Raw genomic sequence first — 27,878 nt, 5'->3', positions numbered from 1 at the left:
TCAGTTAGATTCAGAGCCATGTGGCTGCTAAGGCCATGGAGGATGTCAGAGGCTGCGTGGAGGGAGGCCGAGGCCAGGGCTGGGGAGGAGGCCCTGACTCTAACCCATTGGGGGACTGGGTTCGCTTATGGGCACTCCTGTTTAGGAAGGACATTGACAATCTGGAGAGCATCCAGAGCAAGGCAGCCAGGGTGGGAAAGGGCCTTGATTCAGTCCATGATCCAGAAGGATCAAGGGGAAGGAAGCAGAGACATTCAGCCTGCCGAGAAGACTCAGAGTGGATGAGAATGTTGTCCTCAGGTCTGAGAAGAGGGATTAGCTGTGTTTTGTTTGTCCCCAGGGGACAGAACTACTACCCCAGGGGGAGGCTTTGTTGTTGTTTAACATTTCTCAGTCATGTCTGGCTCTCCGTGACCCCATTTGGGGTTTTCTTGGCAGAAAGACTGGAGTGGTTTGCCATTTTACAGACGAGGAAACCAAGGCAAACAGTTAAGTGACTTGCCCAAGGTCACACAGCTAACTTAATACAGCACCTGAAAGTTTGCAAAGCACTTCACCTATGTGAGCTCGTTCCATTCTCACAACCCCGGGAAGTAAGTGCTAATAATGTTCCAATTTTACAGATGTGGAAACTGAGGCTGGGAGAGCATCAGTGACTTGCCCAGGACCACATGGATTGTAAAAGTCAAGACTCCAGCCCAGGTTCTATGTTCAGGACTCTTATCTCCTAGAGGTCTGATGATAATAATTTTTGTATTTGCAATTTTCAAGCTCCCTTTGACAGATGGGGAAGCTGAGGCTGCTGGGAGACCTCTGTGCCTTTTGTTCTGAGGTGAACAGACTGCAAAGCCTGTAAAGAGTTGGACACCTCAGTGTGTACCCTGGCTGCCCAAAGAGCTGGGCGGAGGCACCAAGGGGCTGACTGGCACAAAGGCGGCTCAGCTGGCACCCAGAGGTGCCAGTGCAGGCTGGCCCAAGGGCTCCCTTGCACCTCCCCACCCCTTAGGCCACACCCTAAACCCCAATCTCCCACACTTCCCACCCAGAGAAAAGGCTGTCCTGGAGGCACAGAGGAGAGGCATCTCCCTACAAGCACCATGAGCGGCCAAGTTGGGAACCTGAGCCCTCAGCAGGAGCAGGCGCTGGCCCAGGTGAGCCCTGTCCCCCATCCTGAGCCTCCCCACCCTCCCTTTCCTCTGAAGCAGGCTCCAGCCCCATCCTGTCTCCATCTCCCTCTCTCCAGCTTGTGCAGAGCAGAGTCCTAAAGCTAGGGTCAGAGGAGTTGGGTGTGAATCCTGCCTTTGCTTCTGGGAAGCTGTGTGACTGGAGGAAGCCACTTCCCCTCTCTGGCCTCAGTTTCCCTCTCTGTTCAAATCGGGGTTGGTCTAGAATGTGCTCTAAGGCCCATTCCAGCTAGAATTTCATGCTCCTGCTTCCCTCCTTTGTTCATAGCCTCAGACCTAGAAGGGACTCCAGACTCCAGCTGAAGCCCAGGGAGATTAAATGCTTTGCTCAGAGTCCCTTGGGTAGTGTCAGGGGCAGGCCTCTGACTTCAGAACCACTGCCTTTTCAATGGGCCCTATCATGTTGCCTCATCATCCCAGGCCGGGGGCTCAAAAAGGGCTGGATTCAGGGAGGCTGTGGTGGCTGTGGGGGCTGTCTCCCTCCCTTGGGGGCAGAAAGTCCATGGGGCAGCATGTCCTCCCATGGCCAGACCTGGGTTGGACAGCTCATTCTCCTGTACAAAACAGTAAGAGGGAGTGGCCTGGCGGTGGTGGAGGAATTTGGACTCATTGAGCTTCCAGCTCTCAATCTAGTCTCCAGAAAACTTCCCCCAGGTGTCCCCCCACAAGTAGCACCCGCTTCCGTGGATATCACTGGGGTCTAGGGGCTGTCCATCTTTACTGGTCCCAGAACCAAAGGAAAGTTAATCTACATAAATTTGTTTTTAGTCAGTGTTCTCCTCAGATGCCTCACCTTGGCTTCGAGGCTGCCGTAAGGGCTCTCAGAATCCCTGCTGCTGGAACCCCACTTTGGAGAGGACCCATTGAGTTTGGGAGGCTTGGAGTACAGCCCCAAGGCCTCCTACAGGATGCTCAGGGTGTTCTCACAGTAAGCAGGGTCTGGGTCCAGGTGTGAGCTCAGCTCTTCTGTCACCATGCTCAGGGCTCCCCCTATTCCTGCTATCTATAGAGGATGGACTGCAGGAGCCTCCCCAAAGGCCTCAAGAACCTTCCCTCACTTAGCTCTTACATCACTCTGTTCATTCCACTCCGCTCATTCATCACTTTTTGGGCCCTGTTCATCACCTCTCACCTGGGTTTTGTAATCTCTATGACCTAGAGCAGAGACCTCTGGGATTTGGGGCAAAGGGACCTGATGTGCATCCCTGCTCTGCTATGTATTGGCCTTATGACCTGGAGGAAGCAAGTTAACCTTGCTCCTCCTGCTCCTTGGAGGGTCTGCTTACAGGGCCTCGGCTTTCCAGTCTATAATGGTAGCTCTGACCCCAGTGGTCCCTAAGGCCCCATTGATTATCTATAAAGGCTATTATTAGTGATGAATTTCCCTAGGAAGTGAATAAGGGAGGGGATGGGGGAAGGAGTGGGAGGCTGAGATGCAAGCTTGCCTGGGCTCCTTGGATATTTTCTCAGTTTCCTGGCTTAGCCCTCTGCTCTGGAGCCCAGGGTCCAGGTGGACCCCAATGAGCTGAGTGACTAAGCCTCGGTGTGACCCATCTGTGTGGGAAGGAGAGAATGGCTCTTTAGGGGTCACTCTATGTCATGTGTCCTAGCCTGTGTTTTTAAATCAGTTTACATACATGAAGGCCTGAAGGACCAGATGCTGGCTGGTCATGGAGTCCAAAGGTCATGATGTAAGCCCCAGCTTTACCACTTACTAGCTGAGTGGTGCTGGGTAAGTCACAGAATTGTAGAGCTGGAGGGGACCAGAGGCCTCTGCAAGAATCCGCCCTAGACATCAGTCAACCAATCAGCCAGCAGCCTTTGTTAAACATCTCTGGCAGCCCTGTGTTTGGTGCTGGGGATACACAGCCAGAAATGACCCAGTTCCTGCCCTCAAGTCAGGCGCAGCAGAGAGTGCACACAACCTAGACACAGGAATATGGGAGTTCAGATTCTGCCTCAGACACTTCCTAGCTGTGTGGCCCTGGGAGGCTCACTGGCCTCAGTTTGCCTCAGTTTCCTTATCTGTAAAATGAAAGGTCTGGACTTGATGCTGTCTATGAGGTCCCCTGAAGCTCTAAATCTGGGGCATGACTACGGCTCACACTCTTTAAAGGGGACAACATGTACATATACAGAAAGTACACATACAGGGTGTCATCGAAGTGGTTACTCAGTCCTAGCTTGAAGGCACTGAGGCAAAATTGGCCTCTTTGTACCTTCACTTATTGCTCCTGGTCCCGCCTTCTGGGGCTGAGCCGAAGCAGGCTCATCTAACCCCTCTCCCACGAGGCAGAGCCCTGTGAAGACAGCCGTCATCCTCCCCTCCCCCTCCCCACCTCCCGATCTTGTCTTCACTGGGTTCAATACCAGCACTTCCTTCACTGTTCTTTGCCACTGAGTTGAATTGAAGTGAGTTGACTAATGGCCCCAAGGCAGGAGTCCAAGCCCCAGGGATTGGGGCCAGCGATCTTGACACAGTTAACTCTCCACAGTTCCGAAAAAACACCCAGGATGTGCTGGCTGACCTGCCCAACACTGATGACTACTTCCTTCTTCGCTGGCTCCGAGGTGAGGGGGAGGAAGGGGTAGGAAGGGTTGGAGACATAGCCTGGCTGGGGGTAGGGTCTGGGAAGGGCAGTGATGATAAGATCTGAATCATCCCCTACTTACCTGCCTCCCAGGGGCTTGTGCAGAAAGTGTCTTCTGAATATTAAAATACAGCCAGAATGGGAGCTGTTGTGATTGTTTTCATGATGGAAATCATCCCCTTTGATCCTCACAACCACCCTGAGAGCTAGGTAGGAGGGGGAGAGAGAATTATTCCCATTTTGCAGATGGGAAAAGTGAGTTTCCAGGCTCTCTCTTCCCTCTTAATATTTTGAATTTTTGACCTGCCCAAGGTCACCCAAGTGTCTGAACTGGCGTTAGACCTCTGGTCATCTCACTTTAAATTAATTGAAAGTAGTGTCTTTAAAGAAAAATAGGAACAAGTCTTAATTCCTTAAAAAAAAAAGAACCAAATGGAAGAAAATATAAATCTAGTTCTCATAACCTTAAACGTGAAAGGACTAAACAATCCAATAAAATGAAAAAAAGAGACAGAAGGGTTATGAGAGCAAAAGTCCCCTCATCGGATGCTTACAAGAAAGCTTTCTAAAAAGCAAAGACACACACAAATAAAATTGTCTTAATTGCCTGGCAACAGTTTACTTAGAAAAGCTTAGGGAATCAATAAAGATACTGAGATAATTAATAGCTTTAGCAAATTTGCAGGCTACAAAATAAACCCACAAAAACCAATAGCCTTTTAATATAATGATAAGAAAAAGGGAAATCCCGTTAAAAACACTACAAAATGTATTTGGGCATCAGTCTAGTAGGATACACAACATCCTTGTATAGATTCAATTACAAATACTCCTTGAAGAAACAAAGAACAGCTGAAGTGGCTAAAGGAATATTTAGTGCCTATAGCTGGCCTGTGTCAATATCATAAAAGTGACGGTTCTTCCAAAGTTAATTTACAACCTCAATACTACGCCAATTGATATGCTTAGGTTTCTCTCCATTTTGATCAAAAGCTGTGCCAATTAAACTATCCAAAGGAAACGTTATAGATGAAATAAAAGAATGCAAAATTCATTTGGAGAAACAGAAGATTTAGACTAGCAAGGGACATGATGCAAAGAGATAGTTCCAAGGGGGAAATAGCACTTTTAGGCCTCAAACCATAATACAAAGCAGTGGTTATCAAAGGACCTGAGACTGACTAAAACTAGAGAAGGGCTGCTATACTATTTGTTCTCAAGGCTTTGGTTGAAGCAAAGGCCTCCATTCAGGAATATAGGAAAGTGGTATCTAGAAAGTTAGTACAAACAAGAGTTTATATTATGTGAACCACCAGAACTGATTGTTAAATTTTCAGTACAAACACCACACACCAGGGCTTGATCTATTGTTTGGTTGATTGTCTAGGCTTAAGAAAGAGACAGAGAAAATGGTAATAATGCAGAGGAAACTTAAAAGGGTGTTCTGTGTGCAGAGGGATCATTAGCACACTGGATAGCAGAGCCAGGATCCATACAGATCTTGGTAGACTAGTCTAGAGCATTGGGCTGAATCTAATCGGATGACGTCCAGTAGGGATAAATGTAAAGTCTCACAGTTGGGTTCAAAAAGCCAATGTCTGAAGTACAGGATGGGGGAGGCAAGTGGCCAAGCTGGAAAGAGAAGTTGATTTGGGGGTGCAATAAGAGAGATATATCATCCAGGAAAAAAAGGAGGTGATTAGTTTTTCATTCATTCAATATTTTGTCAGGTACTGGGCCAAGCTCTGGAGATGCAAAGAGGCAGAAGACCATCCCTGCCCTGAAGGCCCTTACTCAGATCCCGTGTTCAGGTTACTGTTCACTTCTGGTTTAGGAAGGGCTTTGACCAACTAAAGGTGCATCCAAGAGCAGGGATGGGGAAAGGCATTAAGTGTACCCCATGTTGGGCCTGGAGAGGAGAAGGCTGGGGCTAGGGAGATAGGATGAATGTCTTCAGAACCTGGAAGAGTTACCAGACACAAGAAGGCCTTGTTCTGCTTGCCTTCAGGGGGCACAATGAGAGGGAGAGAGGAAGCTGCCAAGGAGTGGTTGGGACTTGATGTCAGGAGCAGAATTCCACCATAATGAAAGCTGTCCCACAGTACAATCGGGAGCCTTGGAGGTCATGGCTTTCCCCTCACTGGAAGTCTCCAAGCACAGACTGGGTGACCAATGATTGGGAGGGTTTTGGACGGGTTTATTGTGCAAGCCTGGGTCAGACTAGAAGGCCTGGGAATTCTTGTCTGTGAAAGCCAGGCTGGGAGAGAGCCATGGGCAGAGTGTTCTAAAGAACTGTTGGCACAGAGCTTGGCCCCCTCTCTCCCTCTTTTTAGGGATTCTGAAACATCCAGGTTCTTTTTGCTGTGGTCTCTGGATCACCCTTTATCCCAATTCCAGAGCACTGTCCCAGTTACAAGAAGATTAAGCCCAGTTATCAAGATTAAGTAGGATTGGAAGGTTATTTGGCCCAGTTAATGACAGAATGGCCTCAGGTGAGACAGGATGTGGTTGATGCTCCAGAGGCTCCAGCATATCTGGGTGTGTCTCTCCTTTGACTGTGGCCTGGGTCAGACATGGGGACTAGAGTCCTGGGGATGCCCAGGACAGGCATGGTCAAGTCAAGGTCAAGGGAAAGAGGCAGCATGCCAGTGGAGAGGGGCCTCCAACTGAGTTCTGACCACATTGCTTCCCGGCTGGGCTGGACTTTCTCCTCTCTTCTCATCACTTTCCTTCTCTGTGAAATGGGGATGTTGCTTCTCATACCACTGTGTCTGACCAGTGGCCTGTCATGAAGGGGGCAGAATGAAAGCTGCCACAGGCACGACTGGATGGGGATTATGTCCCCTCCTTACCTGTTGTGGATGGCAGGATGGAGGGGCTGGACATAACCTAGGGGAGCTTGAGCAGCCTGCACCAATCCAGTGAATACCCCTTAACCTGTAGGAGGTGGGCACATCATGGGCTGCCTTCTGCATGCCCTTGTGTTCTAGATGAAGAAACTGAGGACAGAGTGAGCAACAAGCATTTATTAAGCGCCTACTGTGTGTCAGACAGTGGACTAAGTGCTTTACAATTATCTCATTTGACCCTCTGCACAAGCTGTGAGCCAGGTGCTATTATTATCCCATTTACAGTTGAAGAAAGTGAGGCAGATGGAATTTAAGTGACTTGTCCGGTAGTAGTAGTTGTAGCAGCAGTAGCAGTAGTAATATTAATACTGAGGCAAGTCTCTGTTACTAGAAGTTAAGGAGGAGCTGCCCATCTGCACTGGTGGAGGGAGTTTCCAGGCTGGGAGGTCTCCCACACTGTTTCAGATCCTAAATCCAGATAAAAAAAACTCCAATCACCTTCAGTTCTGCCATCTTTGGATGTTTGCCAAGCCCAGCTCTGGGAGGTAGGGAGTGCAGGCATAAATATCCCCATTTTACAGATGACGAAGCTGAGGCTCAAAGCTGGAGCTCCAGGGGACATCAGGATCTTGCTAGAATGACAGGCACCCCAGTGGAGGGGGAAGAATCAGTGTCCCACCCACTCAAATCCTGCCTTGAAGACTCCATAGCTGTGTGACCTTGGGTTACTCACCTACCTCTGCTGGCCTTGGCTATCTCATCTGCAAATGAGGAGAATACCACTGGTAGCACCTCCCTCACAGGGCTGGAGTGAGCAGAAAGTAAAATACTCCATCTAAAGGCCTTTGCAGACCTCAGAGTCTCAGCATTTCAGGGTTACGTGGACCCTCAGAGGCCGTCTGTTTGTACTCAGACCCAGCCAAGAAAGTCCCCTACCACGTATCTGGAAAGGGCTCATCCAGCCTTTGTCTGAGGAGCTCTGGTGTGGGGGAGCCTGCCCCCTCTCTGGGCAGCTCGGGGCCCACTCTGGTTGGGTTGTCTTCCTGACACCAAGCTTCAGTTGATCTCTTTGCCAATCCCACTCATTGCTAAAAGCTCACCTTCTGTAGGAAGAAGCCTTTCCTGAGCCCTCGCTCTGGTAGTGTTTATAGCATGTTTGTGTGGTTGTGTTTGTGTGTTGTCTTCCCCATTAGAGCTCCTTCAGGGCAAGAATGGTCTTTTGCCTTTCCATGTAGCCTTGGCATGTAGCACAGTAGTACCTGGCACATAGTAGGTGCTTAATAAATGCTTAGTGGCTGACTGACAGCTTCTGCTTCTGTCTTCTAGGGCCAAACAAAACAAATCCAATCTCGCACATGACAGCCTTTCACATACTTAAACACAGTGATCATGTCCCCCCAGTCCTCTCTTTTCCAGGGTAAATATGCCCAGCTCCTTCAAAAGAACCTCAAAAGTGCTTCCCCGTCTGGGCTGTTCTCCTGTGGATACCCTCTCTCTAGCTTACTGATGTCTTTCCCAAGCTGTGCTACCCAGAGTGTGGCACAATCCTTCCAGTGTGGACCTAACTAGGTGGAGTATGTGGGGAGTATCACCTCCTTGTTTCTGGAATGCCCAAGATTGTGCCAGGATGTTTGGGCTGCTGGACTCACAGGAGCATCAATGCTCATTGAGATAGATCACTGACACACGGCCCAGCCACCCCAGATGCCCACTCTTTCAGTATCTGAAGATGGTGGCCGTCTGTGCCGGGAGACACAAAGTCACCAGGAGCTAACTTCTCATCGGGGGCTGCCTGACAATTTTCTTCAGTTCTCTATTGACCACCCTGGTCTGTCCTTTCCACCGCAAGGAAGAGAAAAAAGAAGGAAAATGAGATATAAGAAGTATCATTCTCTCTGTCATAGGTTATCCCTGTCCCACCCACCCCAAGCAGTGGATCTGTCACTTTTTTGAACTTCTCCCCTCCAAGTATTGCTTTAAAAAAATCTTCCTTGTCCTTAGCATTCCTTGCCAGCATAAAATGGTTCTGATTTTTTAACACTACTAACATCATTCTTATACTGCCACTATTTTTGTATTTGCCTTCTATTACTGCCCTTGCTTCCAGGCCTTGTAGAAATCTCAGTGGGCTGAGTTCCCTCTGCAGCCACATTGGTCCCTTTGGTGGAAATGCCTCTCTCCTCATCGGAATTCTTTCTCTTTCTTTCTTCCTGTTGCCTTCCTTGCAGTTCCCTAGCCCTCCTCAGAGAGTTTTCCCTGTAAGAGCCTTACTCTTTTCCTCTGAAGTCTTGGGAAACTGGTCTCTCTTAATAGAGGATACAGCTCAGACTGTGTCAGCCTGGCCTTTCCTGCCTTCTCACAAACTCTGAGTGTGCCCCGAGGTACTCCTAATTCCACTCTAGCAGCCAGTTTCTTGTAGTTGGCGAAATCATAATTGTTGGTTGCTCCATATTTTGGAGGATGATATTTTCATCTTGGCAACCATTATTAGCCTGGCACATAGTAGGGTCTTCTAAATGTTTATTGGATTGCAGAGACAGCTCCCACACATGTCTGGATAACAGAAGCATCACTTCAGAAACAGCACACAGTAGGACTGTCACTAATCAGCTCAGTGATGAGCATGCTCAGGCTAAGAATGCGCCCATGCGCCCATGTAGATATGACTACTAGAGACTGGTGGTTTGAAAGAGAGAAGCCAGAAAATGAAGGACTGAATGAAAAGGCACTTATTAGGCTTCTCTTAGGTACCAAGCACTACACTAAGGTCCAGGCATTTAAAAAAAAGCAAATGTATCCTCTGCCCTCAAGGAGGTTACATTGTAATGGAAGAAACAGTAAGCATAGGAAAGTGATGACTTAGGAGGGGCACTTTGGTCTGGAAAGTTAGAAGGATGGTGAATAGGACAATAGGGGAGAAAACTGACTTGCCCTATCCAGGAGCAGTGGCACAGCTGATTTGATCATGGTTCCAGAACTGGGATGAGGTGGGAAGGAGCAAGGAAGAAAGGAGGATATGTCATATACATCATGGCAAGGTGGGTGACTAGTGAGAAGAGAACCAGGGGTTGGGAGGGCAGTGAAGAATGCCTGGGACCTGCCTGAAACAGAGAGGCAGGTGAGGCACTGACCAATCAGAACAGTGAGGCCCCAGGATAAACTTCCAGAGATGAAAGGGTTGGAACGTCCAGAGCAACCCTAGGGTCCAGAAAACCACTTCAAGGTGTCCACGATGAAAACTATTTTCACTGTAATATGTAGATGTTTAAAAGTTCTAATATGGTAAATATTGATAGATATAAATCACATAAACAAAAGCTCTTTTGGTGTCCCCCAATAATTGTTAGGAGTTTAAAGGGGTCCTGAGACCAAGAAGTTTGGTAACTATTACTCCAGGGCATAGCCTTAGGATCTGGGTGGCAAAATGATGGGGAATGGAGACTGGAGAAAAGAGAACAGTCACCTATGCCCCTCTCCCCCCATAGTCATTGCCTTTGGAGGAACTTTGACAGCCAGGCAAGGCTCTCTTCCTTTGGGGAAACTCAGTAGACTTTGCTTCAGCCTCACTCTAACCCATGTAAAAATCTAGGTACTTACCTGTGCCCCAATTTCCCATAATTGAGGGCTCCCAGCATTCCTTAAAGACCTCCTTTCACTTCCGGCTTCATCGGGTGAGGAGTGGGATATACTGAGGTATTGGTGGAGAAACTGGGCCTGGGCTGGGCCTGGGTCGGGCCTGGGTCTCCCTGAGCAGGAGGGGAGAAGGACCCTGCCCAGAGAGGGCCTGCCCCAGGCCCCAGCCTAATCCTAGCTCTTTTGCAGCTCGAAGTTTTGACCTGCAGAAATCTGAGGCCATGCTGCGGAAGGTGAGCCCCCAGCCCTTTACTCTCTTGGACCCCAGGCTAGGGCAGCAGATCCTAGGCCTTCTCAAAGCCTCTTGCTGAGTTTTCCCCTTTCCTCCATCTCTCTTTCCCTTCTAGCCTCAGCCTAAATTCCTGTTCCACTAGAGACCTTCCAAGGGCTCTTGAATCTTTCCTCCTGCTGCCAGACCTCCTATTAGGAGGGGAAGAGACCCAAGTAACAGTTAGGGGGTGCCCAGGATGGTTCTTAGTAGCCTGAGCCTGGGCATTGGTGTGAGACCTAACACACCAAGGGGAAGGAGGCAAGGGGCATGGAAGGAGCCCTCGAATGGGAGTCTGGAAGGACAGGTTCAAATCTGCTGCCTACCCATTTTTTGACCTTGGCCACACATCTCAGTCTTGGCTGCCTCATCTGTAATATGAGGTGGTTGGACTGAATGATCCACATGCATTAGAAAGAGCACTGGATTTGGTATCAAAGGACCTGGGTTGGAATCATTGCTCCACTGGTTCCTAGCCATGTGACCTTGGGAAAGGCACTTCCCCTCAAGGGCCTCAGTTTTCCCAACTGTACCAGGAAGGAGTTGAATTAACTGCCTTCCATATCTGATGTTCTAGGTTCAAAGGTCCACTCGGACATCTTATATCCACTGAGGGAAAATGATTTTATTATTTATTTTTAACATTCATTTTTAAAATTGTGAGTTCCAAATTCTCTCCCTCCAATCCCTGTTATTTAGGAGACAAATCATTAAGAAGGCTAGTAATATGATATCAATTATACATGGGAAATAATACAAAATATATTTCCGTAGTAGCCATGTTGAAGAAAGAGAAAAAAGCCAAGAAAAGTAAAGGAAGTTCTTTTTAAAAAGTCCACTTCAATTTCCACTCAGATTTACCCCTTCCCACTGTGGAGGTGAGAGAGAGTTTTTCATCTTGAGTCCTTTGGAATTCCCATCTTCTGTTCTACAGTCCTTTTCCAATATCCTTCCTACTTCTGACATTCCAGGTTCTAAGGTCTCTTCTAGCTTTGACAGTCTAGGTTCAAAGGTTTCTCCCAGCCCTGACATCCCATGTTCTTGAGTCCTTTTTGGAGATCTCTCCCAGCTCTGACATGCTTTGTTTCAAGGTCCCCCCAGCTCTGACTTTCTGTCCTGAGCTCTGCCCTTTGTATCTGATTCTGGGGCTGCCTGAACGGGGGGAAGTCCTGGCTTGGTACTGTCTCATTTCTCTTGGTAGCACATAGTATTCCGGAAGGAAGAGGACCTGGCAAACATCATGAACTGGCAGCCCTCTGAGGTGAGCTTGGATTAGAGCCCCAGACTCCAGGCTGCCTGGCTGTCCTTTGGGTCCTGGCTGCCTGGTCTGTACCATGAGCAGTCTTGACCTCAGAGCCTTTGAGGGCCATTGAGGCTGTTTTCTCTGTGCCTAGGTCCTTCAGTTATATGACACAGGAGGCTTGAGTGGTTATGACCAAGAGAGCTGCCCCGTGTGGTTGGATCCCATTGGCTGCCTGGATCCCAAAGGGCTGCTTCTATCCAGCAGCAAATCAGAAATGGTCAGGAAACGCATCCAGATCTTGGCGTTCCTCCTTCAGGAATGTGAACTACAGAGTGAGAAGGTGAGAGAGGGAGGGGGGAAGACCGTGGGAAAGGTTGAAAGAGGGTTGGGGAAGGGGTGTCCTGAGAGGAGAGAGAGAGAAGGAAATCCCTGTGCCTTGGCCCATTGATCCTGGGACTGTAGCTCCTCATCATGCCCCTCGTGAGCTTTCTTGAGTAAGACAGCTCTCAGATGGTTCAAAGGCAACAGCTTGAAGGGGCATATCTTTGAATACATTTTTGCCTTCTATGACCATGGTGTGGTAGGCAGGGCACCCACCTGGAAAAAATTCTGGGTTTGAAGGCAGATGAACTGGGTTTGTATTGTAACAGTTTACAAAAGGACGGTAGACTGAGGCACCAAGTTCCAAGCACAATCAATTTATTAGTGAAGTGTGAATTTTCTGATAAATAGAATCTGAGCTTCCCAGCAAAGCAATGATTCAATTATGGAATTAACAGCATGTTTTATAGTTTGGGGGAGTACTGAAAATAGGAAGACTGGCATCCTAGATGGGAGAAAATGTTACTGTATGGAAACTGGGGATGAGGACAAGCAGCAGCTCCTTCTTCCGTCCTGGGAGTAAGAAACATTCGTTGTTTGAGTCCAGCTTCCTCTGCAAGGACAGAGGGCAAACCCGACATCTTTGAAGGCTAGCTTGGTATTGTAAAGAGGCTAGACCATGCTCCCTGGTGCCCACCTGCATCCTTCAGGGGTAACAGATTTCCTTGACAAAACAATAGAGCAGTAATTAACTGGAAACCTGGATTTCGGCAGTTACCTCAACTTCTAAATTAAGTTAAGAGAATGGGTACTTACATGACAAGATGAATGGGTAAGATCACTTAGGCACTTACAGGACAAGATGAATGGGTAAGATCACTTAGGCACTTAGAGGACAAGATGAATGGGTAACATGACTTAGGCAGTTCCAGGACAAGATCAATTCATTAGAAATAGGATCGATTCAAAAAAGGCACAGAATCAACATGATTGTTTCAACATTCTGGCTAGGCAATTTTGTAGCTGTGTGATCCTGAGCAAACACATCTGGGAGACTGGAAGTCAGTCAGTTGACGACCATTTATTAAGTGTTTGCTCTGTGCCAGGCACTGCGTTAACCACGGGTAATACAGATACAAAATGGTAACAATCCCTGTCCTAAGGAGCTTACAGTCTAAGAGACAGAGGTGAAGCTGAGCCCATGGGAGCTGATGAGGTCACTAGAGAAAGAACATAGGCAGAAAAGGGGACCTGAAACCTAGTTCTGGTGTCCTTCAAACCACAGGAGGTGGGGCAGGGATGATTATCTCTCCAGGAGATAATCCAGGAGCAATCAGACTAGGTAGGAACATCTAGGAGGGTTCAGGGAGGAGGAGAGGGTCGTAAACAATGCTGAGCACTGTTGGAGAGACCAATGGCTTTAGTAGTTGAGAAGCCTCAGGCACTCAGATAGAGTGGCTTCCATCAAGTGATGAGGCTGGCAGCTAGATTTTCAGTATAACCCAAGGAGTGTTCTAGACAGCTCTGTGGCATTTCAGGAAGCAGGACTTCCTTCCAGGGAGGACTTAGGACCTGACCCCAGCCTGAAGGAAGAGTGAGATTTCAGCAGATGGAAAATGGGAGAGGAAAACAGTTGCAGGCCTGGGGGTGGCGTGAGCAAAGTCCCAGAGGTGGGAGAGGAAATATTTGGGACAGAGGATATAAGTAGGGTGATGCAGTGTGCCTGGAACAGAACAGGAGGAGCTAAGGTTGGCAAGGTTAGAGCCAGATCCTGGAAGACCTTGAATCCCAGGCTGAGCTTTGTTTCTTAATCCAAGAGACAGCAGGGAGCCTTCGAGGGTTATTGAGCAGGGCAGTGACAGTTTAATCTTCAGGAGAGTGGGATCTGTGTCTTATATTCCTTACAGCTCCTAGCCCTGACTCATGCAAGTCATTGCTTCATAAATATTTTTCCCAATTGGGGCAGGGATATTAGAATTGGCTACAGTGCTGATAGGTGCCGTGGGTGACAACTGTGACCATCTCAGTCTCTTCTCTTCTCCTCTGCTATTCCAGAGAAAGCATCTATTACTTAGCCCTCTGAGGGGGTATAATATACAGGTTGGCCACCAGATGGCACTGCAGCTACCCACCATTAGCTTGCTGCTTTCACTGGTTCCAATTCCCTTGTCCCACTGGCCCCCAGGTTTAGTACGATTTAGAAGACACGATTTGGTATATACTCAAAATGATTTTTAAAAATGCAAAATCCTTCACCCACTAGCTCCAGCTGCCATTTCCCATAGGCTAGCTTTAGCCCAGGGCAGCCAGAGGGTACAGGGAATAGAGCAGTAGGCTTGGAATCAGGAAGACTCAGCTTCATGAATTCAAATCCGGCCTCAGACACTTATTAGCTGTGTGGCCCTGGGCAAGCCACTTGACCTTGTGTGCCTCAGTTTCCTCATCTGTAAAATGGTCTGGAGAAGGAAGTGGCAAGCCAATCTAGTATGTCTGCCAGGAAAATCCCAAAGTGTGGTCATGAAGAGCCGAACATGATTGAAAAGACTGAACAAAAGCTTCACCACCTCAGTCATGACCCCCAGCTCACAGGACTAGATAACTGGCTGTTCATGTGCTTTATTAACCCCATCAGACAAGTCACTTGCAGGAGCTTCAGCTTAGATCTGAAAGGTACCTTTGAGGAAACTGAGTCTAACTGCCTCTCTTTACTCACGAGGCCCAGAGGGAAGTGATTTGGAGCCACCTGATTCTCGTGAGGCCCATAGATCTGCCCACTGTATCACTTAGCCCCTCTGAAGCTCACCAGGCCCCAGATTCCTGATCCCCAAATAAGGGAACTGAATGGTCCTTTCCAATGCTAACTTAGTGAATGTATGACCTTCTTACTGGGTGGCCTCCACGGTGCCCCACTCCAGCTCTGAATCTCATGAATGTAGGCACCGCTGGTTGGATGATAAACAGCCAGTCACCTGCCCTCGTAGATTAACTGACCTGTCTCTTTGTCTGTACAGCTGGGAAGGAAGATTGAAACTTTCATTATCATATTTGATCTGGAGCACTTGGGCCTGAAGCACTTTTGGAAGCCAGCTACAGAAGTCTACCAGGAGGTGAGGACGGAATGGGTACTTATGGGAGGGAGAGACTACTTGGTGTTTGGGGGCGCAGCTGGAGGCAGCCATGCCCCCAAAGCAGAGGGTCTTTCCCTTCATGCCTGTGGTGAAGCTGGGGACCGGGATTCTGAGCCCACAGCACAATGAGACTGGCTCAAAAATTCTACATCCCAGAATATCAGGCTGAAGTTTTCTGGGGAAGGGATCCAGGGGTGGGGGAGGGGCAGAGGTGCTCTGGTTTAGCAGAAAGAACACCAAATTGGGGGTTACAAGACTTGAGGTCAAGGCCCAGACCTTTGTAAATCACCTACCTAACCTCTGTGGGCCTCAGTTTACTGATCTGTAAAAGGGAGGGAATGGTCCCTTCCATTTCTGAATCCTGTAATCTCATGGTCTCTAAGGATCCTCCTTTTGGGATCTCACAGGACGTGGAAGAAAGACCACTGCAGTGGTAGTTGAAATTGAATATTCTAGATCCAGCTTTGCTATTCATTACTGGAAATCACCAAAAAAACAACACATAACTTAGGCTTGATGTAAGAGGAAACTTCCTAACAATGAGAGCTGTCCAAAGGAGGAGAGGGATGCCTTGGCAGGTAGTGAGTTCCCCATCCAGCAGAGGCTAGACAATCACTTGTCAGGGATGTTATTGGGGGGACTCTTGTTTGGGTACAGGTTGGGTTAAAGGGCCCTGAGGTCCCAGACGCTACCTGGGAAACTCACCACCCAAAGAAGCGTCTGATTCTGAATGACCTTGGTCAACCTCTTTAATGTTCCTGGGTCTGTTGTGGCATCTATAAAAATAAGGTCTTGAGCTTCAAGGGCCTTTCCAGCTCCAATTCCTGTGATGTCATGGCCTCCTTCTCAGCCCTAGAGGCTGGGGCAGCAGTAGACTGGGTAGTGATGTCCAGACAGTGACAGCCCAGGCACTGAGAGCAGTGGGTCCTCAGTGGGAGCACTGAAGAGCCCTGGAGAGGGGAGTTCTTCTGAGCTTCCTGGGGCAGTGTCCCAGAGGTCTCAGGGAGGTGAGCACTGGCTGAGATGAAGAAGGCCATCAGCAGGCTTCTCTTGGCTTTGCAGTTTTTCTCTGTACTTGAGAACAATTTCCCTGAGACTGTCAAGAATCTTATTGTAGTGAAAGGTAAGTCATCAATGGCAGGGGCTGGGATGGAATGGGTGAGAGGGAAAGAAGGGCCTGGGGTCAATGCATGGGGGCACCTGCTGGACTTTGCCAGGGCTCAGCAAATGATGGGAATGATCCCCCCATTAGAGTTTGGCATCAAAATGCCTAAAGGATTTTATTTTAGACTCACACCCTTCAAGGGAGCCCCAGACACCAGGACTAGGATGGTCGAGTTCCCAAGGGCAATGGCCAATGACATGAGTCACTTCTACCCCAGAGCTGGTGCTAGCTGGCTTTGTGTTGAGCCAGAGCTGCCCTGACCTTGTGCAGAATCATCTGCTCTTTCTGTCCCTAATCTCAAGGTAGCTCTGTCTCTTTCAGCTCCTAAACTGTTCCCTGTAGCCTACAACGTGGTCAAAGCCTTCATTTCAGAGGAGACACGCAAAAAGATTGTGGTTCTGGGAGGTGAGTGAGTCTTGATCCTCCCAGCTTCTCTCAAGGGGGTGTTATGAGTGGGTGAAGAATGTAAGTTAGAGATCACTATTTAGGTGATTTTTGACTAGATGAAATAGCGGTGGGTCAAGCCAGACTTGGAAAAGTTTAGTTAAGAATTTGGGAAGAAAGCTTAGGTGTTACTGAACCTGACTGGGTGGATTTATCTTATGCTGATTTGTGACTCCACCCCCTGATGTCTGACTTTCATGTCTCCCTCTGACTATAATGATAAAACCCAAGTTCTTCCAGATCCCACTAAAGTGTAAAGTCTTTTAAGAACTGTCTATTTTATTTATTTCATTAAATATTTCCCAGTTGCATGTAAAAAATTTCAACCTTCATAATTTAAAATTTTGAGTTCCAACTTCCCTACCTCCCTCCTTCTCTCCCCATCTCTCTCTTTGAGAAGGCAAGCAATTTGATATCAGCTATGTATGTGAAATCATGCAAAACATATTTCCCTGTTAGCTATGTTGTAAAAGAAAACAGAAAAAACCAAGAAAAGTAAAGTTTAAAAATGCCTTTCTCTCTGAAAATGAATTGCATTTTTCATCATGCATCCTTTAGAGTTGTCTTGGATTATTTTATTGATCAGAATAGCTAAGTCTTTCACAGCTGATCATCATATAATATTACTATTACTCTGAACACTGTGTTTTCCTGGATGCGCTCATTTCACTTTACATCAGTTCATATAAATCTTCCCAGGTTTTTCTAAAGTCATCCTACTTGTCATTTCTTTTTTTCTGTTGTATTTTTTTTATTTTAAACTTAAATACAAAACAAGAAAAGGGGAAAAAAGCATTGCCATGTGTAAAGCAGAATGTGTGAGAGGATTCAAAATATACAGCAATAAATTCCCATTTCGAGAAAGTCTATATAATAAATACTACACATTCAGTTGAGAGGTGTTCATCTTTTCTTTGCTTCCTTGTAAGTTTTCTTTTGTTCTCTGCTGTGAACTTTTTACTTTGTTCTTTTTTTGCCTCCTTCCTCCCACCCCATCCCCTGAAGGCACAATTAAGTGCAGATATATACATATATATATACACACATACATATGTACACATACATATACACATGCATACATGTAGATGTGTATGGACATATACACACAAAGATATACATATATGCATGAACACATCCAGACATTTACACATACATATACTTAGATATAGATAATCATAGCCGTTTATAGACATGTACATTTACATGCATCTATGGAAGACCATACTGTACTTACTTATGCTCTGTTTCACTGAGGGTAGATAACCTCTTCATAAGTCCAAGTCTTTGCATATTTTTCCAAGTCTACCACAGCAATATTCCCATCAAGTTGTTTTAAATAGTCCAAAACAACATTGATAAATATGGCTGACACAGTGTAGTTTCTCTATTTTTCTCTTTTGATCAAATCTATCTGAGCCTTAACTTTGTCCAAGATTATGATTACCATCCCTGCTCCTTTTTCCCTAACAAATTCTACTCCTGACCTTTATTTTATGTTTGTGCATATCTCTTATTTCCTATCCCTCCTGACTCTTCTACTTCACTTCTACCCACTACTTTGCCCTCCTATTACTTAGCCTACCCCCTTCCATGGATCCCTCCCTTATCTTCCCATTCCTATTAATCTAAATGCCCTTCTATACCCCCCTTTGACTTATTCCCTCACCTTCCCCTCTAGAGAGCCCTCCCTTATCCTCTCCCCCCCATCCCCTTAATATTTTATTTCTCTCTGAATTTAGAAGACTTTTATGCCCTTCTAGGTATATATGTATTGTTCCCTCTTGAATCCATCCTCACTGAAAGTAGTTTTCCTGAACTACTAGCCTCCCTCCCCCATCTAATTCCTCTGTGTCAATTCTTCCTCTCACACCTCATTTGTAAAAGATAATTACTTTTTTTAAGCTTTTCCTAAATGGTTTTACTTTTAAAAATAATATCCTACTCAGGTCTACCCCCATCTTTCTTACGAACTACCCAAGTACTAATAAGACTCTTAGGCTTTCTTTTTACATTTTACATTTTACATACATAAAAGGTTAACAGTCTGTCCTGAGCCCTTTACAATTTGTCTTTGGTATGTACCTTATATTTCTCTTGGCTCTTGTATGTCAAATCTTCTATTGAGTTCAGGTTCTTTTTTTTTTTTAAACAAAATCCTGAAAGTCTGACAATTCATTAAATATTCATTTTCCCATTCAGGATCATGCTTAGTTTTGCTGGGTAGGATTTTTTTTGGCCAGAAGCCCAGTTCATTTGCTCTTTGATATATATTATTCCAAGACCAGTGGTCTTTTAGTGTTGCCACTGCTAGGTCTTTTGTGATTCTAATTGGGGCACCGCCATATTTAAATTGTTTTTCTTTGTCATGGCTCGTAATATTTTATCTTTGAGCTGGGGATTTCAGAACTTGACTATGATATTCCTGTGGGTTTTCCTTGTAGGATCTCTTTCAGGTGGTGATTTGTGGATTTTTTCTATTTCTACTTCCCCCTCTTGTTCTAATGCTTCAGGGCAATTTTCTTTAATTATTTCTTGTATTATTGAATCAAGATTCTTTTTTGGACCATAGCTTTTGGGCAGTCCAATTATTCTAATGTTTTCTCTTCTTGATCTGTTCTCCAGATCGGTGGTTTTTCTTATGAGATGTTTCACATTCTTTTCTATTTTTTCATTGTATTTTGTTTGATTTTTTCTTGATCTTTTATAACTTCACTAGCTTCCCTTTGCCCAATTCTGATTTGCACAGAGTCATTTTCTTCCTTAAGATTCTGGTTCTCCTTTTCTAAGTGGTTGACTTTTTCATAATCTTCTCATTTTTCTTGGATTGTTCTTATTTTTTTAGTTTTTCCTCAATCTCTCTCATTTGATTTTTAGTCTCTTTAAAGTTCTTTTATGAATTATTTTTGGGCAGATGACCATTTGATATTGCTCTTTTGGGTAGAAGAGGATTTCTTTGCTTCAGTATTCTCCTCTGAAGATGAACCCTAGTCTCCTCTATTCCCATAGTAATTCTCTATCGTTAGATTCTTCCTACTTTGCCTGTTCATTTTTTTATCTGTAGCAGCTTATTTTTTGTAATCACTTCTGGCCCTGAGGTATGGGTGATGGTGCCTCTGGCCTCAGATCCTCCTTGAGTTCTCTCCTGTGGCCTGGAACTGAAACCAATATAAGTGCCCACAACCAACAGGAGCTGAGGAGGAAAGAAAGACCAGGGCATCCCTGAACTCACTTAGAAAAGAAGGGGAGTCACCTGGAGGTCTGTACATAGCAGCTACCATGATTTTGATTGGGTAGTAGATATGGATTGAGTGAACCTCAAAGAAGGAGAAGCAACTAAGTGATAGAGATAGAGGGAGACCCTGGAAGTAGCAAAGGGGACCAAGTATCCCAATTTCTCCATCTCAACCAGTGAGTTGGGGAAAATGAGTAAAAGGGCAGCCATGGCTAGAAAGAGAGGCTGTGTCATCAGGAGGGAGCTAGGTAATGGAAGGAATGAAGAAGGAAAAGATTTAACATGAAAGCAAGTTTGATGCCTATATACCAGGCATTCCAGAGGGCACAGTGGAAAAAGAAACCTCTCTGGGTCTCAGTTTTCTTATCTGCAAAATGAGGAGGTTAGGCCAGATGGTCTCTGAAGTCTGTGTGTTCAATGATCTCATGAAACAGGTAACTTTCTTTCCTGGGATATTATTTCTGCATATTTATTTTTCAGTCAGTCAATAAACATTTGTTAATTATGTGCCAGGCCCTGTGCTAAGTACTGGGGGTAAAAAAAAGGCAAAAGACAGTCCCTGCCCTTCAGGAGCTCATGATCTAATAGGGGAGAAAACATGCAAGTAGCTACAAACAAAAAAAGTGATATACAGGATAACTAGGAAATAATCAACAGAAGAAAGGCACAAGAATTAAGAGAGATTAGAGAAGGCTTCCTGCAGAAGGTGGGATTCAGGTTGGGACTTGAAGGAAGCCAGAGACATCCAGAGGTGGAGACGAGGAGAGAGAGCATTCCAGGCACTTGGTGCCCACTCCAATGCTCAGAGCTGGGAGATGGAGGGGCTTGTACAAACAACAGCAAGGATTCCAGTGTCACCAAATAGAAGAATATAGGGGAATAAGGTATAAGAAGATGGGAAGCGGCAGGGCAAGGGAAAGAAGGCTAGGTTATTAAGGGCTTTGATGATTTTGTCCAGACATAAGAGGCAGGACCAAGATAGCAGAGTAGCAGGAAACACCATAAGACTTCTCCAAATAAGCCTAGAAATGCACCACTCCAACTCCTAATGGAGAAATCAAGAAAAAAATCACAGCAAATTAAGCCCCACTCAGAATAGGTAGACGGACAAAGAGAGGACACTGGGCACTGGGTTGTCCACTCCAGCTCTCTGGCAAAGACTATGCAGATGAGTGCTCAGACCCACACAGGGCACTGTGATGGGGAAAGGGGCTGATGAGCAGCCTTAGTGCCCACTAGCTGGTTCTGGACCACAGATCTAGGGCCAACAGTGAAAGGCACCTGTGCATAGGCCTAGTATACCTGCATAGGGAGGGCCTATGCTGTGTACAGAGAAAGGAGGAAGTTCAGAAGCCAGCAGCATTCTATGCTATCTCCATTCTAGCACAGAGTCCGATCTGCAGAGGAATAGCCATGAAAGGAAATGGCCAACCACTCCAGTGTCTTTGCCAAGGAAAGTCCAAATGGGGTCAAGAAGAGTTGGACAGGATTGAAAAACAAAACACCATTGTGTAGTCACAATCTCTCTTATACCATCTCTGCACTCCAATGATCATCATGCCAACATCATTTAACCAATTAAATTCAATTAGCTTTTACAAAGGGCCATTGACTGAGAAGCTCTAGCAAGACTCTAAGAACCCACATTCCCCCAACATTTACAGGCACGTTCTCTACAATGGAGCTCAGTTGTCCTTAGGGACAACAGATTCACACATGCAGCTCCTAAGGACTGGGCTTACTGGCCAGTCTCCCTGTCACACATCTCTTCTTGAAATTTCTTCCTCCTCTCACCCTAGAATCTTCTCTTTCTTCCATCAGCAAACTGGAAGGAGGATTTGTTGAAATTCATCAACCCTGACCAGTTGCCTGTAGAGTATGGGGGAACCCTGATAGACCCTGATGGGAACCCCAAATACCTGACCAAGGTAAGGAACTCCCAGGAGGCAGCAGTGGAGCAGGAGCTGAGGGCAGATCCATCAGGCCAAAGGTCATTATGTCCTCTTCCGGCAGATTAAATATGGGGGTGTGGTCCCCAAGAAATACTACCTACAGAACCAGATGAAAATGCAGTATGAGCATACAGTGTCTGTCCATCGGAGGTCCTCCCACCAAGTGGAGACTGAGATCCTCTTCCCAGGCTGCATCTTGAGGTAGGGGTCTGTCTGCTCTCCCCTTCCCTAGAGGGGAGCTGTGGGTGTATGTGAGCAGGGGCCTGGGCCACAGAATCCTAGTAAGGGTAGAGCACATGGCAAGAGGAACCAACATGTCTCCTTCTGCAGATGGCAGTTCATGTTGGATGGGTTGGACATCGGCGTTGGGATTTACCTAAAGACAAAGATGGGTGAGCACCAGAGGGCAAAGGATATGATTGAGGTGCTGCCTAACCAGAAGTACAACTCTCACCTGGTCCCTGAGGATGGGACACTCACCTGCACCGAACCAGGAGTCTGTGAGTGACATACTTGAAAGATCATGGAAAGTGGAAGTGGGAGCATGAGGAAAGGAGGAGGGAAAATGTCCTGATTTGTTAAAAAGAAAAAAAAAGGGGGGGGTGGACAGTCTGCAAACCGTAAGCAGAGAGCTTGGCTTCAATTCCTGGAAGAAATTCTGAAAGGATCATTAAAGATCTGGTTGGTGAATATCCAGAAAGAGAGATGGAGATTACAAAGAGGGAGCCTGGCCTCATGGAGAACAAGTTAGCCTGGAATAACCACCCCTACTGCCCTTTTGGACAAGACTACTAAAATAGTCAATCAACCAACATTTATTAAGCACCTACTGTGAGCCAGGTCCTGTACTAAGCACTAGAGATACAGAGAAAGGCCAAAGAGAGACCTTGCCCTCAAGGAGCTCACAATCTAATTGGTACAAACCAGCCATAAACAGAATAAACTGGGGGTAATCAGTAGGAGGAAGGAAATAAGATTGGGGGGGGGGCAAAGGCTTCTTGGAGAAGATGGGAATTTAGCTGAGACTTGGAAGCCAGGGCAGCCAGGAGGGGGCCATGAGGAGGAAGAGCATTCCAGGCTTGGGAGACAGCTAGAGAGAAGGCCAAGGGCTGAGACAGAGGGAGTGTTTTGTTTGTGGAACAACCAGGAGGCCAGTGCTACTAGATGGAAAAGGATGGGGGGAGGAGGAGGTGTAAGAAGACTGGAAAGATAGGAGGGGGCTAGGTTAGGAAGAGCCTTGAATGTCAGAGGGTTTTAATTTTGATCCTAGAATAGGGATTCACTGGAGTTTAATGACGAGGGGGTGGATCGTGGGCTAACATGGTCAGACCATCACGTAAGGAATCTGAATGGAGGATGGACTGGAGTAGGCACAGACTTGTTGTAGGGAGACCAGCTGGTAGGCTATCACAATAGTCTAGGTGTAAGGTGGTGAGGATCTTCACCAGAGTGATGGCAGCATCAGGAGAGAGGAGGGGTATTTGAGAGATGTTGCAAAGGTGAAATCACCTTAGCAGCAGCTGAGATGGGGGGAGGGGAGACATATAGTGAGAAGTCCAGAATGACCCTAGACTGTGAATCCCAGGGACTTGAGGGTAGTGTTGTCCTCTACAGTAATAAGGGGTGGGGCACTGAAGGGGAAAGATAATGAGTTCAGTTTTGGACATGCTGAGTTTGAGATATCTCTGAGGCAACCAGTTGGAGATATTGGAAAGGGAGTTGATGGCATGATACTGGAGGTCAGGAGAGAGGCTGGGGCTGGGTATTTAGATCAGGGAATCATTGGCACAGAGATAACAGGAACCTATGGGACCTGATCAGAGGTAGAAGAGAGGGAAAGAGAAGAGGGACCAGGAAGGACCTTGTTGGATAACTAGAGTTAGTGGATGTGATCTGGAGGAGGGTTCAGGTAAAGAGACAGAGAAGGAGTAGTCAGAGAAGTAGGAGGAGAGCCAGGGGAGGAGTTGGGTGGGGAGTCCTGAAATCCTAGGGAGAAGAGAGAAAGGAGGAGAAATGGGTGACCAATAGTGCCAAAGGCTGCAGAGAAGGTGAGGAAAATGAGGAGGGAGAAAGGCCATTAGATTTGGCAACTAAGAGTCACAGCCAACTTTGAAGAGCACAGATGTGATGGACTGATGAGATCAGAAGCCAAGTTGTAGAGAGTTAAAAAGAGGAGGAGCAAGTGAGAGGAATGCTAGGGCTCTAGTTTACCTCAGTTTCACTAATAAAACATCTTATCCTATTCCAGTGAATGGAGGAATGTAGCCCAGAGGATAATCCAGGTGGGGGTGGCTGGGGGTGTCTAGGTTGAATGACTGAACCCAAAGCGTGGTTGTTAATGATGCCTCCCTAGCGTGGAAGGAGGTCTCCCATGGAGTGCCCCAGGGGTAGGGGCTTCGCAGGGTATTCAGTACTTTTTTTTTTATCGTTGACCTGAGTGAAGCCACCAGTTTTGCAAATGACTTGAAGCAAGGAAGGATCCTAATACCTGGGGTTAGGATCCAAGAGTCTTGGCAGGCTGGACCATTGGCCTGAATGTAACAAGGCACAAGTTAGAGGAATAAAAACAAAGTCTTACACCTGGATACAAAGTATCAATTTCATAAATACAAACTAGGAGAGGCCTGGATACATAAAAGCTGTTCTGAAAAGGATCTGTGGGTTTCAGTGGACTGCAAGCTTCCTAGGAATCAGCAAAGTGGCATGGCTGCTAAAAATACTAATGCCATCTTGGGCTACATTAAGGAGAGATGTAGCATAAAGGAATAAAGAGGCAATAGTCCCACCCTTCTTACCCTTGTCACACTGCATCTAAATTAGTGGGCTCAGTCCTGGGCACCACAGTTTAAGATGGACATTGACTGTCTGGAGAGTGTCCAGAGGAGGATGTCCAAGGGCTCTCTATGCCACATGAAGATCAGTTGAAGGAACTGGGCGTGGTCAGCCAGGAGGAGAGCTCAGGAGTAGGGGTGGGGAACAGCACAGCTGTTCTGGTGTTTAAAGGGCTATCACATGGGAGAGGGTTTGTTCTGGGTGGCCCCAGGAGGCAGAACCAGGAGCAAGAAAAAGAAGGCACAAAGTGCCCAATTTAAGCTTGGGGCCAGGACAAACTTCCTCAGGATGAGAGCTGCCCCACGTGGCATGGACTCCCATGGGATGGGGTGGGTCCCCCTCACTAGGCAGTCTTCAGGCTGAGGTTTAATAGCTACTTGTTGGTTATGTTATGAGGATTCTTCTGTGTATGAATTGGACTAGATGGCCTGGGGTTTCTTCTGTGACTCAGTTTCTGTGGTTTGTCCCTGCCTTATTCTAGTGTGAGGAAGTACCCCCCAGGGGAGGTGAAGGCCAGCTTGCACCTGGGACTCTGCCCTGGGGCCATCTCTGCTGCTGTTTTCTCCCTCATCTCCCCTTTCTTTGAGTACTCCTTCCCCAGCCTCGAGCTTTAATGGTGGAGTTACCTTCTATGTCCTCTGTGTCCACCAATCCATGCCTGGTGCGGATTAAGTATTCTCCTTCCCTTCCCTTTAGTGCCCCCCATCCAGGAAGAGATTTCTGTCTCCTGGGGGTACCTGTGTTGGGCCTTGTAGGAAGAGAGACTTTACCATACGGAGATGAGTGGTGGCGGGGATATCTAGCCATCATAGGTATAGAGGTCAGTATGAACAAAGGCCCAGAGGTGGAGGAGGGCTGAAGGGCAAGGACTAGTGCCTAGTCTTATTTGGTTGGGACATAGGTGTAGTGACCCCTAGGGACTACCTCCCCTCCCACCAAATGGCACTTGCAGTTTGGGTCACTCCGGTGATGACCATCCCAGATTCAAGGTGCCTTGTAGGTTCATATTACTAAAACTGTAACTCATGAACCCCCACTGGTATGTATTTACCGTTGATAGCTAGTTGAAAAAATTAGCTCAAAGCAAAGACATTTATTGAAAAGGCATGGCATGGATAGTGGTTACAAAGCACCTCCCTCCCATAAACCTCAAATGTCCCAACATCCCCTCCCACACATATGCACAACAAAAAGAGTAATCACATATACATATATATATATATATATATATATATATATATATATATATATATATATATAGTGTATTGGAGTGGAAAGGCACTCACAGAGGAAATGCAGGGTGAAGGCAACTCATACTACCAGCCCTGAAGTACTCCAAATGTCTTTAGGCTCCTTATCTTTCCTTCTTGATACTCTGTACTTAATACTCTTTGTATTCTGAAGATACATTCTCTGCGCCTGTTTTCTTCTGGGGATGGCATCTCTTAAAGGGAGAATCCAGCAGCTAGTTGCTTCAACTTTATTTGCCTTAGTTTCCTCAACTGTAAAGTATAGATTATATTAGTATTTAGGTCCCAGAGTTGTTCTGAAGATTAAATGAAATATTTTTATATGCCTGGCACATAGTAGATGCCTAATAGATTCTTGGGTTGGTTTTTTTAAATTGCTCTATTGTGAGACCTCATTACTAATGGGCATGGGGGAGGAAGACAAAGAAATTTCATTGGTATCCTCTGGAAAATGGGCTATGGAGAAAGAAGAGAGAAGCAGAAAGCTTCCCCCATAGCTAGCTTTCTTTTCACCTGTCAGAGATAACTTTCTCAGACCTGGTTTGTACCTTTTAAGGCCACGTCAGAGGCATGGCTGATCCTTCAGCCATCTAATGGCTTATAACTTATAACTCAATCAACTTCATGAAGGACATTCTTCACACATTCTGACGTGGCTAAGAAGTAGAAGCACTTCTCTGCATTGACTCATTCAAGTCTGTAAGGAGAAAATCCTTTACAAAGTGCAAATGGGCCTCTGTCAGCATCGTACCCTCTAGAGTCTGTGAATTGGTTCACTGGGCATGAGCCACTCAAGGTTTTATACAATTTGAAAGTTATGAAAACAGCACCTCGGCATGTGAAAGAGGCAAAATCTTTACACCTCATTGTCTCCACTATCTGCCCCTTTCATTCTGTAATTTCCTCAAATGGTCAGGGGTCCCCTGATCGACCCCTTCTCCATGAAATGCTCCAAGGGGAGTACTGTGAAATAGAGCTTGGCAGGTAGGTTGAGGCAGCTAGGGCCAGTCCTTGAATGCCAGTCAGAACCTTAGGCCTAATTCAGTGGACAGTGGGGAGCTGCAGAAGGTAGACCTCTCTGTGTGTCTGTTCGTCTGTCTGTCCCTTGCAGATGTCCTGAGGTTTGACAACACCTACAGTTTGGTCCACTCCAAGAAGGTCAGCTACACAGTGGAAGTTTTACTCCCTGACAAAACCTTTGAAGAGAAGATCCAGAAACTGTAGGCAAGTCTGACCGTGGCCACCATTATACCCCTTCCAATCTTCTCTTCACTATTGGGTTCTAACTCCTCACTGACTCCACTCAGGATCCCTTTTGTCCTCTGACCAGCTTTCTCCACCCATGAGAAGTGCCATGGGGACTACCTTTGGCCAAGAGACTGTGTGGGGGTGGGGAGCTGCTAAAGGGCGAGATGCCTCAAGTTGATAACTGAATATGGCTTAGTGAATGTACCCAATGAATGAAAGAATGAATGAAAAATCAATTATTTAGCACCTACTGTGTTCCAGGCACTTAGATACAGGAGTACAAAGTACAAAGGCAGAATAATTCTTGCTTTCAAGGAGCTCAAATTCTATCATGTGAGATAATGAATAGCAAAGCAGTGTCCAAAAAAAGAGATTTCTTTGTTTGCGGAGTCACAAGGATGCTGAGGGGGGCCATAAGGAAGTGGATTGTCACGATCTTTCCAGACATAAAGTATTGATTTGCTTTTCATTTACAGGGCAAATGTACAAAGTGGGGGCAGAAGAATGCAGAAAACAAGATGCTTCAAGATGTCCAGGA

At 46.5% G+C, this 27,878-nt stretch overlaps 1 protein-coding gene across 3 annotated transcripts; it reads left to right on the top strand.

Annotated features, from left to right (window-relative positions):
- Nucleotides 1-1,097: 1,097 nt before the first annotated feature.
- LOC118858441 (SEC14-like protein 2) lies at nucleotides 1,098-27,316 on the top strand. 3 transcript variants are annotated; one of them, XM_036768967.1, is made up of 12 exons: nucleotides 1,098-1,151; nucleotides 3,680-3,755; nucleotides 10,447-10,490; nucleotides 11,727-11,786; nucleotides 11,920-12,108; nucleotides 15,101-15,196; nucleotides 16,280-16,340; nucleotides 16,704-16,787; nucleotides 21,880-21,986; nucleotides 22,072-22,211; nucleotides 22,341-22,510; nucleotides 27,204-27,316. In XM_036768967.1, the coding sequence occupies exons 1-12, from the start codon at nucleotides 1,098-1,100 to the stop codon at nucleotides 27,314-27,316; spliced, it is 1,194 nt and encodes a 397-aa protein (XP_036624862.1). The 3 variants fall into 3 exon arrangements, with proteins under 3 accessions (XP_036624862.1, XP_036624869.1, XP_036624874.1); XM_036768974.1 differs by lacking the exons at nucleotides 11,727-11,786; nucleotides 11,920-12,108; XM_036768979.1 differs by lacking the exons at nucleotides 1,098-1,151; nucleotides 3,680-3,755; nucleotides 22,341-22,510 and having other exon boundaries at nucleotides 10,479-10,490; nucleotides 27,204-27,219.
- The last annotated feature ends 562 nt before the right edge of the window (nucleotides 27,317-27,878 follow it).

Source organism: Trichosurus vulpecula, chromosome 1 (assembly GCF_011100635.1).
Source record: "Trichosurus vulpecula isolate mTriVul1 chromosome 1, mTriVul1.pri, whole genome shotgun sequence".
NCBI classification, from domain to species: domain Eukaryota; kingdom Metazoa; phylum Chordata; class Mammalia; order Diprotodontia; family Phalangeridae; genus Trichosurus; species Trichosurus vulpecula.
The sequence above is the reverse complement of the archived record's forward strand: the minus strand, read 5'-3'. Positions and strand labels throughout refer to the sequence as shown.

Bases quoted from the DNA above. Each gene is read 5' to 3' on its own strand.
- LOC118858441 (XM_036768967.1), top strand. From the start codon at position 1,098: ATGAGCGGCCAAGTTGGGAACCTGAGCCCTCAGCAGGAGCAGGCGCTG. The intron at 1,152-3,679 runs GTGAGCCCTGTC...AACTCTCCACAG, and splicing joins AGGAGCAGGCGCTGGCCCAG to TTCCGAAAAAACACCCAGGA. The intron at 15,197-16,279 runs GTGAGGACGGAA...TTGGCTTTGCAG, and splicing joins CTACAGAAGTCTACCAGGAG to TTTTTCTCTGTACTTGAGAA.